The sequence below is a fragment of the Hypomesus nipponensis genome, chromosome 9 (genome assembly GCF_054491055.1).
Source record: "Hypomesus nipponensis isolate SF chromosome 9, ASM5449105v1, whole genome shotgun sequence".
In the NCBI taxonomy this organism is placed as follows: domain Eukaryota; kingdom Metazoa; phylum Chordata; class Actinopteri; order Osmeriformes; family Osmeridae; genus Hypomesus; species Hypomesus nipponensis.
Window position 1 is genome coordinate 5,128,875 of NC_140369.1, and position 13,895 is coordinate 5,142,769.

Consider the following 13,895-nt stretch of genomic DNA (forward strand, 5'->3'; position numbering starts at 1 on the left):
AATAAACTAACTATTTGTATCCAACATAGACTGTTCAGACTGGTCATATTCTGCAGCCTAGGAATTGATTAGTATATTGTGATTCAATAAAACTTGCTAATTTATGTTCTGTTGAGTGTGTATAGCAACCCCACAGTAATGACTACCAGTATACAGTATTAATAGAGTAAAGAGTATGGTGTTATACAATACCATCCAACCTAAAAAGGACTAGATTATCCAATTGTCCCTGTAGTTGATCCTTCTAACAAGAAAATATTTCCAAAGCTCTTTTACTCTAACTAAATATTATTTGATCAAGCAAAATGGTCAACAATTCAATCGATAAAAGGTGTCCCCCCCCCCCCCCCCGTAATCACAAACAATTCTTAAAGATTTTTTAAACCTTCCTAGGGGCAACTGAAGAATCCTTTCAGGATCAAACTCACTAAGGACATCAGCAGCAACACTTACCCTCAGACCGGGTGCTCCCAGAAGACCCTTCTCTCCTCCCTTGCCAGGCTCACCCTGGCGACAGAAAGACACAGCATTAGCCAATCAAATCAAGTGACCAATCAATATAATAGACTGTAGAAAGAAATGAAGTGCCCTGGTATATGTGGGAAAGTGAAGGTGATGTAACAGTGTGTGTAAAGGACATGTGTAAGTAGTGCATGTTAGACCTACAGTGATGAGTGCATGTGCTGTATGTGAATGCACAGGAAGTGCATGTTAGACCTACAGTGATGAGTGCATGTGCTGTATGTGAATGCACAGGAAGTGCATGTTAGACCTACAGTGATGAGTGCATGTGCTGTATGTGAATGCTCAGGAAGTGCATGTTAGACCTACATTGGCTCCTTTGGGTCCGGGGAATCCCATGACTCCAGGCTGTCCACGAGCTCCCATAGGGCCAGGGGGTCCAGGGCGACCATCCTCACCAGCAGCACCCTGGGACACACAAACAGGGGGGTCAGGGTGCACACAGGGGGGTCAGGGTGCACACAGGGGGGTCAGGGTGCACACAGGGGGGTCAGGGTGCACACAGGGGGTCAGGGTGCACACAGGGGGGTCAGGGTGCACACAGGGGGGTCAGGGTGCACACAGGGGGGTCAGGGTGCACACAGGGGGGTCAGGGTACACACAGGGGGGTCAGGGCACCACAACACTGGAGGATGGGGGGCAGGTTCAGGACAAACCTTAACTGGAGCAGGGTTGGAATGGGGGTGATTTAGTGAAGACACTACCTTTACCCTGTCAGGTCTAGGAAAAAAATACCCACCTCTATCTACCGATGGTTGTCCTTGCTAGTCATAAATGTTGACACAAAGAAAGAATGTGGGCTTATCATGAAATAGGAGTAACAGAGTGTAACTCGAAAAATCCCCAAAAGCACACTTCCTAATTGTAAATCTCTGTGTGCCATTGAGTCAAGCCCTGTCAGAGCCCTGTTGAATGGAAGAGGCGAGAAGAAAAGAGAGGGGCATTGAGGGAAGTGAAGGGGGAGGGGAAGCCTGTGGTGGAATGCTATCATGAAGCCCAGCAAGCAGATAGAACCCCCAGGAGCAACTGATAAGAGTCATGAGTCCAAAGAGTCACACAGACAGGCTCTGGGTCTATCTGTCACACAGACAGGCTCTGGGTCTATCTGTCACACAGACAGGCTCTGGGTCTGTCACACAGACAGGCTCTGGGTCTATCTGTCACACAGACAGGCTCTGGGTCTATCTGTCACACAGACAGGCTCTGGGTCTGTCACACAGACAGGCTCTGGGTCTATCTGTCACACAGACAGGCTCTGGGTCTATCTGTCACACAGACAGGCTCTGTGTCTATCTGTCACACAGACAGGCTCTGGGTCTATCTGTCACACAGACAGGCTCTGGGTCTATCACACAGACAGGCTCTGGGTCTATCTGTCACACAGACAGGTTCTGGGTCTATCTGTCACACAGACAGGCTCTGGGTCTATCTGTCACACAGACAGGCTCTGGGTCTGTCACACAGACAGGCTCTGGGTCTATCTGTCACACAGACAGGCTCTGGGTCTATCTGTCACACAGACAGGCTCTGGGTCTATCTGTCACACAGACAGGCTCTGGGTCTATCACACAGACAGGCTCTGGGTCTATCTGTCACACAGACAGGCTCTGGGTCTATCTGTCACACAGACAGGCTCTGGGTCTATCACACAGACAGGCTCTGTGTCTATCTGTCACACAGACAGGCTCTGGGTCTATCTGTCACACAGACAGGCTCTGGGTCTATCTGTCACACAGACAGGCTCTGTCTCTATCTGTCACACAGACAGGCTCTGTGTCTATCTGTCACACAGACAGGTTCTGGGTCTATCTGTCACACAGACAGGCTCTGTGTCTATCTGTCACACAGACAGGTTCTGGGTCTATCTGTCACACAGACAGGCTCTGGGTCTATCTGTCACACAGACAGGCTCTGGGTCCGTCACAGAGACAGGTTCTGGGTCTATCTGTCACACAGACAGGCTCTGGGTCTATCTGTCACACAGACAGGTTCTGGGTCTATCTGTCACACAGACAGGCTCTGTGTCTATCTGTCACACAGACAGGTTCTGGGTCTATCTGTCACACAGACAGGCTCTGGGTCTATCTGTCACACAGACAGGCTCTGGGTCTATCTGTCACACAGATATATTTGTTCAAAACCGTAATCTAACTTCTCAGTCGTTCATCTGTAAAATCGTCCAATCTTGACGCAGCGTGACATCATCCGTGCGATAGACCATTTCAAGACAATGTTTTGGGAAGAGTTGTCATGACAAGCATGACAAGTAGCAGACTTACAGAAGGTCCAACTTTGCCTTGAGGACCAGCATCACCAGGGCGACCGGTGAGACCCTACAAGCAGAGATCAGAGAAACTGATTAATGAAATAGACACAGGTTGATCAATGATATACCATATACCTGTGAAAACAATAGTGATTACATATTATAATTGACTGTCACTCGTTCTTTAGTACAATTATTTGTTGAATTTAATAGTAAGCGTAACAACTAGTTCTGGGATATTATCTGACAAATTATCCAAACTATGGAGTATCAGCAGTGCACTATGGGTAGTGAGTATCAGCAGTGCACTATGGGTAGTGAGTATCAGCAGTGCACTATGGGTAGTGAGTATCAGCAGTGCACTATGAGTACTGAGTAACAGCAGTGCACTATGGGTACTGAGTAACAGCAGTGCACTATGGGTACTGAGTATCAGCAGTTCACTATGGGTAGTGAGTATCAGCAGTGCACTATGGGTACTGAGTAACAGCAGTGCACTATGGGTACTGAGTATCAGCAGTTCACTATGGGTAGTGAGTAACAGCAGTGCACTATGGGTACTGAGTAACAGCAGTGCACTATGAGTACTGAGTAACAGCAGTGCACTATGGGTACTGAGTAACAGCAGTGCACTATGGGTACTGAGTATCAGCAGTTCACTATGGGTAGTGAGTATCAGCAGTGCACTATGGGTACTGAGTAACAGCAGTGCACTACGGGTAGTGAGTATCAGCAGTGCACTATGGGTACTGAGTAACAGCAGTGCACTATGGGTAGTGAGTATCAGCAGTTCACTATGGGTAGTGGGTATCAGCAGTGCACTATGGGTAGTGAGTAACAGCAGTGCACTATGGGTAGTGAGTAACAGCAGTGCACTATGGGTAGTGAGTAACAGCAGTGCACTATGGGTAGTGAGTATTAGCAGTGCACTATGGGTAGTGAGTATCAGCAGTGCACTATGGGTACTGAGTAACAGCAGTGCACTATGGGTAGTGAGTATCAGCAGTTCACTATGGGTACTGAGTAACAGCAGTGCACTATGGGTAGTGAGTATCAGCAGTTCACTATGGGTAGTGGGTATCAGCAGTGCACTATGGGTAGTGAGTAACAGCAGTGCACTATGGGTAGTGAGTAACAGCAGTGCACTATGGGTAGTGAGTAACAGCAGTGCACTATGGGTAGTGAGTATTAGCAGTGCACTATGGGTAGTGAGTAACAGCAGTGCACTATGGGTAATGAGTATCAGTAGTGCACTATGGGTACTGAGTAACAGCAGTGCACTATGGGTACTGAGTAACAGCAGTGCACTATGGGTAGTGAGTAACAGCAGTGCACTATGGGTAGTGAGTAACAGCAGTACACTATGGGTAGTGAGTATTAGCAGTGCACTATGGGTAGTGACACCAGAAGTCTGAATGGATCTGCACCACCCCAGTCCAGCTTTGATTCAGGTGTTAAATGAGTTGGCAGATACTGATAAAAGTGCTGCAGGGGTGGAGGAAAAGGTTTGTCAAACAAATCAAACTCTAACTAAACTAACTCTAACTAAATCTGCTGAAATGTGACTCTTTTAGGGGTGGTTTATAAGTAGACTGTATGTCAATAAAAACTAAACTGGATATACTTAGAATAATCTCCTTCTAGCCTTGACTGCCTCCAGCCGTGAAGCAGCAGAGGAGCTGGCAGGAGGCGGGGCTACTTACTCTGGCACCAGGCAGACCGGGCTCTCCAGGGCGACCTGGGTCTCCGTTGGCTCCCTTGGGACCACCCACACCTGCGGGTCCACGCTCGCCAGGGGCTCCCTGGGTGGGGAGGAGGAGGAAGGAGAGGGTCATTCACTCAGCTGGGAGAGCTGGAGGCATCCCACCTCATATTGAGGGGGGATGAGTTTAATTTGGTTTCAAAGATGGGGTCCCATCTTTGAAACCTTTGTGTCAACATCTAAAGTTCATTCTGACAGGTACTTTTTATTCAACTTAATAGTTAACCTGAGTGTTTTTTTTTTTTTGATGGAGAGGGCTGCAGAATGTCAATGGTATGAGACCCATGCTGCCACCCTGTGGGGATATGGCTAAACTGCAGGTAGCTCAACCCACGCCAATGTAAAAAACAACTGCTTTTTTTCCTCTTCGTTTATTCATTTAATTCGAAAGCGACTGTTCCCATTCAAGACTTCTGAGCGGAAAATGGTTTAAAATTTGATTATAAATTTGGCAAAATAATTGCAACAGCTCTATCTTGAGTCAGCTTGGTAGAGTAAAGCCTGTCAGGATGGTACAGAATGTCATTTTCACACCAGCTCTTGGCAGGGGAGGTGTTCAATAATTCACTGTTCTACCGATTCAAAACAACCATAACTGCTGACACATCCATCCATCTCTTATCTCATCTCTCTGCTCCTGGCACATTCAGGCTGGATCTGTCTCGGTGCAATGTATTTGTGTTCATTTCCTGTATACAACAAGCTGTCTATCCTGGGATGGCTGTTGTCACGGTGATACTCACCTTGGGACCAGCCAGACCATCTTGTCCTGGGAAACCACGGTTACCAGGCGCACCCTAGAGAAAAAAAAGAAAGGCCATTTAACAACAGCAGTATAGCATTAAAGTCAACATTTGGACAGTGTTTTATCCATGTGGAAAGAATCAAATCTAAGAGGATAGATGTTCCAGTATCTGACCACTGTGTGCCAGACCCTGTGTTCCAGACCCTGTGTTCTAGACCCTGTGTGCCAGACCCTGTGACCCAGACCCTATGTGCTAGACCCTGAGTGGTAGACCCTGTGACCCAGACCCTGTGTTCTAGACCCTGTGTGCTAGACCCTGTGTGCCAGACCCTGTGACCCAGACCCTGTGTTCTAGACCCCGTGTGCTAGACCCTGTGACCCAGACCCTGTGTTCTAGACCCCGTGTGCTAGACCCCGTGTGCTAGACCCTGAGTGCTAGACCCTGAGTGCTAGACCCTGTGTGCTAGACCCTGTGACCCAGACCCTGTGTTCTAGACCCCGTGTGCTAGACCCCGTGTGCCAGACCCTGTGTTCCAGACCCTGTGTTCTAGACCCCGTGTTCTAGACCCCGTGTGCTAGACCCTGTGTTCTAGACCCTGTGTTCTAGACCCTGTGACCCAGACCCCGTGTTCTAGACCCCGTGTGCTAGACCCCGTGTGCTAGACCCTGAGTGCTAGACCCCGTGTGCTAGACCCCGTGTGCTAGACCCTGAGTGCTAGACCCTGAGTGCTAGACCCTGTGACCCAGACCCCGTGTTCTAGACCCTGTGACCCAGACCCCGTGTTCTAGACCCCGTGTGCTAGACCCTGAGTGCTAGACCCTGTGTTCTAGACCCTGTGTGCTAGACCCTGTGTGCTAGACCCTGTGTTCTAGACCCTGAGTGCTAGACCCTGTGTTCTAGACCCTGTGTGCTAGACCCTGTGACCCAGACCCCGTGTTCTAGACCCCGTGTGCTAGACCCTGAGTGCTAGACCCTGTGTTCTAGACCCTGTGTGCTAGACCCTGAGTGCTAGACCCTGTGTTCTAGACCCTGTGTGCTAGACCCTGTGACCCAGACCCCGTGTTCTAGACCCTGTGTGCTAGATCCTGTGTGCTAGACCCTGAGTGCTAGACCCTGTGTGCTAGACCCTGAGTGCTAGACCCTGAGTGCTAGACCAGGGGCTCCCCGTCAGTTGGTGATGGTGTGAGGGGTACTCACTCTCTCTCCAGGGGGTCCGAGGGGTCCTGCAGCACCGGGCTCTCCACGGGGGCCTCTCTTCCCCTCCTCTCCTGCAGGGCCCAGGGGCCCTTGAAGTCCAGCAGGCCCCTGTCACACACGGGAGGAGATATTGCGTTACTGTGGGTCTTTGCATGTCTGTGCATGTGTGTGCGTGTGTGTGTGAGTGCGTGTGTGTTTGTATGAGTGCGTGTGTGTTTGTGTGTGTGTATGAGTGCGTGTGTGTTTGTGTGTGTTTGTGTGTGTGCGTGTGTGTGCGTGTGTGTGTGAATCTGCGACGGGGCTGATGGCAGGCTGATGAAATGCGGCATTGATTATGTGAAATGTCTGGGAGAAAGGAAATCAATCTGTATCTGTATCTCTGACATGAAATGGCAGGGCATTAAACAGTCCCCCCTTGTGGTTTCTGCCTAATATGACTAGACAGGAGCAAGACTCTCTGCAACCTGAGGCCTGTAATGGATGCAGTGAATTGTAATGATAATGATGATAATGACAAGTTTGACGTCAAACCAAAGTGTCCTAGTGTGTTCTAGTATCCTGCCAGTATGATGTTTTCTGGTGTTTCGAGGGAGAACAAGAACAGGAGGATATTTCACATGTGGTCAGGTTAGTGCTCTATTCAGTGTGGCGGTGAGGTAGTTAGTTACATCACATTTAAATAGTTAAACAGTAGAAGCACTTACGAGCTCTCCCTTGGGTCCAGCCTCTCCCTTGAAGCCTGGGATACCAGGGTCACCCTGAACAGAGAGAGGAGAGAGGGAGAGGGAAGAAGAGAGACTGTTTACACAGTGCTAAGTTGTTGTTGTAGTATGAAATGCCCTCTCCTCCATTGGGGCAGGGTTTTGACCTGAGCCGAGGTGAGGCGAGGGTTTTGAACCGTGTACCTACCGATGTTCCCTTTGGTCCCAGGGGTCCAGTGGCTCCCTGAGGCCCGGGGGGGCCGCGGGGTCCGGGGAAGCCAGGGGCACCAGCGATACCAGGAGCACCCTGTAGGGGGAGACACACAACACTACCCTCAATGTCCGGTCCGTGTCAATCCCAATCACCTCAGAGGAGAGATGTTGTCACTTCACAAATGAGGACTGATGAGACAGTACAGGAAGTGATGCTACAAACTCACAGCAGATCCTTTGGCTCCGTTGATGCCATCAGTACCAGGGTTTCCCTGCAGAGAAGAGGGAGGGATACAGAAGTGTTATAGGAGTCAGATGGCTGAGTGGTGAGGGAGTCGGGCTAATAATCGGAAGGTTGCCGGATCGATTTCCCACCGTGCCAAATGACGTTGTGTCCTTGGGCAAGGCACTTCACCCTACTTGCTTCGAGGGGAATGTCCCTGTACTTACTGTAAGTCGCTGTAAGTCGATGTAAATGTCCCACACACACACACCCAACATAACACACTGTCTAAGAGCTCCTCTGTCACAGCTAATGGACCAAGACTGTACTAACACAAGTGCTCCTCTTCTGGTACTGAACACTCGTTTGTTTTGACTAAACAACACAAGCAGCTTCCCTTCGTGTTTATTTACTTATAATCAGAACGATCGATCGATCAACTGGGCCAGAAATAAACAGCTGCAGGAGTCCTCCAGAGGAGACTTACGGAGGCGCCAGAGGGTCCAGGTGATCCAGGAGTTCCTGATTCTCCACGGGGCCCCTGGGCTCCCTCGGGGCCGCGAGCTCCGGTGGGGCCAGCCTCTCCCTGGACAGCACAGGAGACAGGAGCGGTTACAGGGAATCAGGGAATCACTACATCAATCAATTACCCAAACAACAAGTCGCTCAATCAATCATTCATATAAATCAAGATGGTCCGAATATGAAAAACACTTTTGCTTTTATCCTGATAAATGCTTGTAGAACGACAGTATTTTAGACGAGGCAGGTGATAGATTTGCAGCCATTTGTGATCTGTGAGCATTAGACTAATTGAATTGTACCGATATGCTAACATTTTAGCATGAGGCTAACCTGGCACATTTAGCTTTTGAAGTAGTAAAAACACATAATAAAATGTATTCACTATTTGTTCCTAATTGGACATGGTAAAATCTAAACAAAACATTAAAGTTAAATGAATTAACATAGTGGTAAGTTGTTTACAGAAAACCAATGAAATTAGAGGAGACTGTTTGCAAAGCCCTTTTAATATCTGGAAAGCCACCTTTGGCACACATGACTTATAAATCTATTTTATTAGTCACTTTTATTATAGCCCAAGCCACAGCCAAGTGAGTAATATCTTGCAGGGCTAAGTAGAGATGTCCAGTATTCCACACCAATTACCTAAATACTGATCATCCACAGAGCCTGTCAGACTGGGAGTCTGTAGCGTTTGAGCGACGGGCTGAATAGAATCCCTCTGAGCATTCTGGCCAGCCTGACTCAATAGTGTGACATCACACAGTCAGAATGTGTTAGCTAGTTGGGGTTGTTATATAAAGAGGGTGAGTTCTGTCTGATGCAGGGGGATTGCCCAAAACTTTGCGAGAAGTGTCATTATGAGATGAAAAGGGGGATAATCCTGGTGGGCACAGCCCAACAAGGGTTATACTGGGGCTAACTTGGTCACAGATGAATATCTATCTTAAAGGGGCAGAACATAATCCTTTCATGGAGCCCAATGCTCTTGGTGAACACCCAGCTACTTATTACCCAGTTTAAGTGAGACACAGGGAAAAGGATGGCTTCAATATGACTTTGGAGGAGATTTTAACCACTTCCTGTTACTTGTTCTTTAAATGTTCTATGCTGTTTGATATGAATCTGTGTGTGATCTACGCTGGTGTGGTTCAGTTAATCTACACACCAGTAGGAGTATAGTCAGGAATTAATTACTTGAATTTAGGATGAGATGAGAGGACAAATCTACAGTAGAGCTGCAGGTCCTCTGTCTGTCTCTCTAGCAGTAACCTGTCTGTCTCCCAAGCAGTAACCTGTCTGTCTCTCTAGCAGTAACCTGTCTGCCTTTCTAGCAGTAACCTGTCTGCCTCTCTAGCAGTAACCCTTTCTGTCTCTCTAGCAGTAACCTGTCTGTCTCCCTAGCAGTAACCTGTCTGTCCCCCTAGCAGTAACCTGTCTGTCTCTCTAGCAGTAACCTGTCTGTCTCCCTAGCAGTAACCTGTCTGTCTCTCTGAACATGCAGTAACCTATCTGTCTGAGCATGCAGGTTCTTATCTTTTCTCTGTGTCTCTTTAACCCCACAGGCGACTGTCTGTCTGTATCTCTTGACGTACAGTAGCAGGGTCTTGTCTGTCTCTCAGGGAAACCTAATCTAAACAGACTGTTTAGGAGCTCCTGAAGGTGGAGAGTTTAGTAGCTGACAGTTTAAAGGATTTACCCATGGGCCACATCCTCTCTCTCTCTCTCTCTCTCTCTCTCTCTCTCTCTCTCTCTCTCTCTCTCTCTCTCTCTCTCTCTCTCTCTCTCTCTTTCTCTCTCTCTCACACACACACACAAACAGACACATACATACACACACACACACACACACACAAACAGACACAAACAGACACACACAAGCACACACACACAGTTTAGAAGTCATTGGTTTGCAGCGTTTTCAGAGGCGGTTGGATTGTGCAAGCAGACGTGAGACCCCAGAGTAGAATTCCTGCCTGCCTGTGAGGGAGCGGAGTGGAGCGGGGCCCGACACCACAGGGCCTGCAGGCTGCAGCCTGGCTTGTCTGATATCCACACAGCAGGAATAAATCAGGCCCAAGCAAGTGAAGAGGAAAGAACAGAGGAAAGGAGAACAAAAAAAAAAACGTCCTCCAAAACCCCCTCCCTCTAATTTTCCACGCAGATGGAGGCTCTGAGTGCTTTTCAATGTCACTGTCTCCAGTTTCCCGGCTCCTTTCCTCTAGACTCTGCCTGGGCACAGCCATTTTGTAAGCTCACGAGAGCTTTTAGATTAGGTTATTTTTATGGTTGAGTTTTTTTAAAGAAAATTAGATTTTTTAATTTTAAAGTAGAGTATAGTTAGAGACATTTACCACATATGAGATTTGCACCCTAGTGAGATTAGCTTTGTTCTCACAGTTTCTCATACTGATAAAATCAGTTTATATGTGAGAGTGTTTAAGGTTGAGTAGGGAAAGTATCTTTTTGAGGTTTAGAGGGTTCATAATGCTAAGTCTCTGGAATTGAGGGGCGTAAATATGGAAAGATAACAAAGACAGCCAGAGAGTGAGACACAGAGACAGAGAGAGAAACAGAGAGAGAGACAGAGAAACATAGAGTAAAAGAGAAAGAGATAGAGAGAGACAGAGAGAGACAGAGAGAGAGAGAGAGAGTAAGAGAGAGTGTGAGCGAGCAAAAGAGAGAGAGAGAGAGCAGGTTGGATGACTTACCTTGGAACCAGGAGAGCCAGGGAAGCCTGGAGCTCCAGCAGGTCCAACAGGGCCCTGCACAGAGAGAGGAGAGAGGCTGGTCTCATATTCTCATATTCTAACCACTAGATCCACACAGGAGGGGCGAGAGGGAGAAGGGAAAGGTGAGAGGGGGGAGAGAGGGAAGAACGAGACAGAAAAGGAGGAGTATTTGGAACTGGAGAGGAAGAAGAGGAAGGGAGGGTGCATGAGCGGATTGGAGGGGAGGAGGAGGCGGAAAGGGGAAGGGAGGGGCAGGAGGGGGACAGAAATGAGGAGTGGGATAGTGTAACTAGGTAAACAGACACTGCTGCCACCACAAGGCCGTACAGGTTAACTGCAAGCACATACTGGTATATATTGATTTAGGCTATTTCAAGAGGGAAATGTATCATAACAAATATACATTATGAGTATTGATATATAGTTTTAGAATACTCACAGGGGGACCAGCAGGACCAGGCAAACCATCATTTCCACGAGCACCCTGAACAAGAGAAACACGACACACTGTCACTAGAGAGAAACACGACACACTGTCACTACAGAGAAACACAACAAACTGTCACTACAGAGAAACACAACAAACTGTCACTAGAGAGCAGTCAGCTCAACATGTTACGTAACGGGCTGAGAATGCATATCTTTTTTTACTAATGGGTAAAAATCTATATCTAACATATTTTCAAGCTGTTCTACAATGTTCTAAAGGGTTCTAGTTAGAGTGGTGATTATATATTTTGTATTATTATTTATATAATAATATTATTTATATATATTATACATTATAAACTGTGTAATTGGGGCGTCTCTCCACTGGTGTAAACAGTGAGGTGGTCCTTCAGAGTTCTAGATAGGGTGGTGTTTTTAACAGGTTCAGGGTGGCGAGGTGTCTTAAGGGCCACAGACCAGGTCTGATACTCACAGCAGCTCCAGACGCTCCGGGACGCCCCCTCTCACCAGGTAGACCACGTGGTCCCTGTTAGGGAGAGAGGACAGAGGAGAGACAGGAAGAGAGAGAGGTGGAGAGACAGGAAGAGAGAGAGGTGGAGAGAGAGGAAGAGAGAGAGGTGGAGCGAGAGGAAGAGAGAGAGGTAGAGAGACAGATGGAGAGAGTCAGTTTAGCATATTTCCAGAAGACAGTATTCAGAGAGAGCAGAACGTTGTGTGTGTGTGTCTGATATGGGATGTGACATGAACTGACCATGGGTCCGGGAGCGCCATTCTCTCCAGGGGAACCAGACTCTCCCTAGAGAAGGACAGACAGACAGACAGACAGACAGATAAACAGACAGACATATAAACAGACATATAAAACAAAGCGTTTAGTCACCACTTCCAGGGGGTCACAGGTAAAACTAGAACCACAGTCCAGGTGTCGTTCCCTGAGGTGGGTCTTACCTTAGCTCCGACTGCTCCTCCCTCTCCCTTGGTTCCATCCAGACCAGGATAGCCCTAGCAACAACAGGTCAGAGGTCAAAAGACATGCGCAAGACCCAGAAGTAAAACTGAAATCAGCGTTGACGCTCTTTGGCTAGAAGTCCCCCTTTGGCAGAAACTTAATCTAGTTCAAATGTAGATTAACATAATAATCGAGACAAAGTCAAACAAAAACAACCGTAAAATAAAATATTCCTGCTCGATAAATCCGGTTAATCCGGTAAAAGAAGAGGACACTTACTCTGTGTCCCTTGATGCCAGGCAGGCCAGGGGTTCCTGGGAAGCCACGTGCACCCTATGTCGAAGAAGAAGAGAAAAGCAGGGGAGAGAGGAGAAAGTCAGGGGGAGAGAAGATGAGATAAGAAAGAGAATGGAATCATTTCCTTCTCCACATGGCTTTTTCCTTTCCTGGTCAGTTGCCAGTGGGACATATGACATCAGGGCCGATTTCCTCCAGGCAGTAGTGGACTATTCCCCTATCTCTCTCTCTCACCCTCTCTCTCTCACACACACACATACACATATACACACACACACACACTCATTCTCTATGTTTCTGTGCATCTGTCTGACTTGGAATCTGGGGGTAACTCAAATATACTTGGCTTTGCCTGGCTTTTGTCACATCCACATTGTGTCTTATTAACTACAAAGAACATTAAGATAAGATAGCTACATTAGCTCTTTACCCAATATGACAACACTTAACTACAATATGGTCAGGACTCCTAGTGATGACAGAAGTGGTGACTGTGGACAAGAGACCAACTCACCTGGGGCCCTGCGGGGCCACGCTCACCACCTTTACCTGGCTTACCAGCCTCACCCTGGAGAGAGAGAGAGAAACAGAGACAGATAGAGGGAGAGAGAGCGAGAGAGAGAGAGCGAGAGGGAGAGAGAGAGAGAGAGAGAGCGAGAGAGTGAGAGTGAAAAAAAAGATTTATGTCAGTGGAGTGCTGCATAATCCATAGCACAAGGGTTTTATGTAAACTCATTGTTATAGGAACTATAGAAAGTAGTTACCAATGTTGATAATGTGACAGCATTTTCACATTAAATTTTTCCTTCTAGACTCAGTTGAAATTGAGATTCAATTGACAAATAGCTCCCCCTACTGGCAAATACTTATAATGGAGCCTGTCCAACCATACGCCGCTCAGTGGTTGAATTGAGGTACTGCATAATGAACCCATTCTCATCTTCCTTGTCTACTGTGGATCTGTTTAGTATCTACTGCATGGACACTAGAAACACAGTGCTGTAGCTCATAGTGTATTTTTCAGTGACAGTGACTGGTAAAAAGGCGGGTCATAGGAGTTACCCTAACCCTAAGTTAGTGATGACCCTCCTTGAGGGTTGGTTGAGGGGCAGTTCTATGGGCGTATGTGAAGCCCTCTGTGACATGCTTGCGTGTAAAAAGGGCAATACATTTGATTTGATTTATGACAATTCAATCACTGATGGGGACATTAAACAAAAAAAGACTAAATGTAAATGTAAGTTTGAGTTCATATTGAATGAATAATCGACCATTTATCAGCATGGTCATGTGAACCGTTATGAATGCAGCA

The 13,895-nt window shown here is 47.4% G+C and overlaps 1 protein-coding gene across 2 annotated transcripts in view; it reads right to left on the reverse strand.

The window, feature by feature from the left end:
- col2a1b (collagen, type II, alpha 1b) overlaps positions 1-13,895 on the reverse strand; it is a 43,999-nt gene that overhangs the window by 14,409 nt on the left and 15,695 nt on the right. For both annotated transcript variants that reach the window (XM_084705988.1, XM_084705987.1), the window contains 17 exons: positions 13,098-13,151; positions 12,566-12,619; positions 12,286-12,339; positions 12,089-12,133; positions 11,810-11,863; positions 11,327-11,371; positions 10,867-10,920; positions 8,118-8,216; positions 7,635-7,679; positions 7,403-7,501; positions 7,198-7,251; positions 6,494-6,601; positions 5,294-5,347; positions 4,492-4,590; positions 2,802-2,855; positions 832-930; positions 454-507 (listed from right to left, as the gene is read on the reverse strand). In XM_084705988.1, coding sequence (XP_084562114.1) covers positions 454-507; positions 832-930; positions 2,802-2,855; positions 4,492-4,590; positions 5,294-5,347; positions 6,494-6,601; positions 7,198-7,251; positions 7,403-7,501; positions 7,635-7,679; positions 8,118-8,216; positions 10,867-10,920; positions 11,327-11,371; positions 11,810-11,863; positions 12,089-12,133; positions 12,286-12,339; positions 12,566-12,619; positions 13,098-13,151 — 1,125 coding nt within the window. The remainder of the gene's footprint in view (positions 1-453; positions 508-831; positions 931-2,801; positions 2,856-4,491; positions 4,591-5,293; positions 5,348-6,493; positions 6,602-7,197; positions 7,252-7,402; positions 7,502-7,634; positions 7,680-8,117; positions 8,217-10,866; positions 10,921-11,326; positions 11,372-11,809; positions 11,864-12,088; positions 12,134-12,285; positions 12,340-12,565; positions 12,620-13,097; positions 13,152-13,895) is intronic.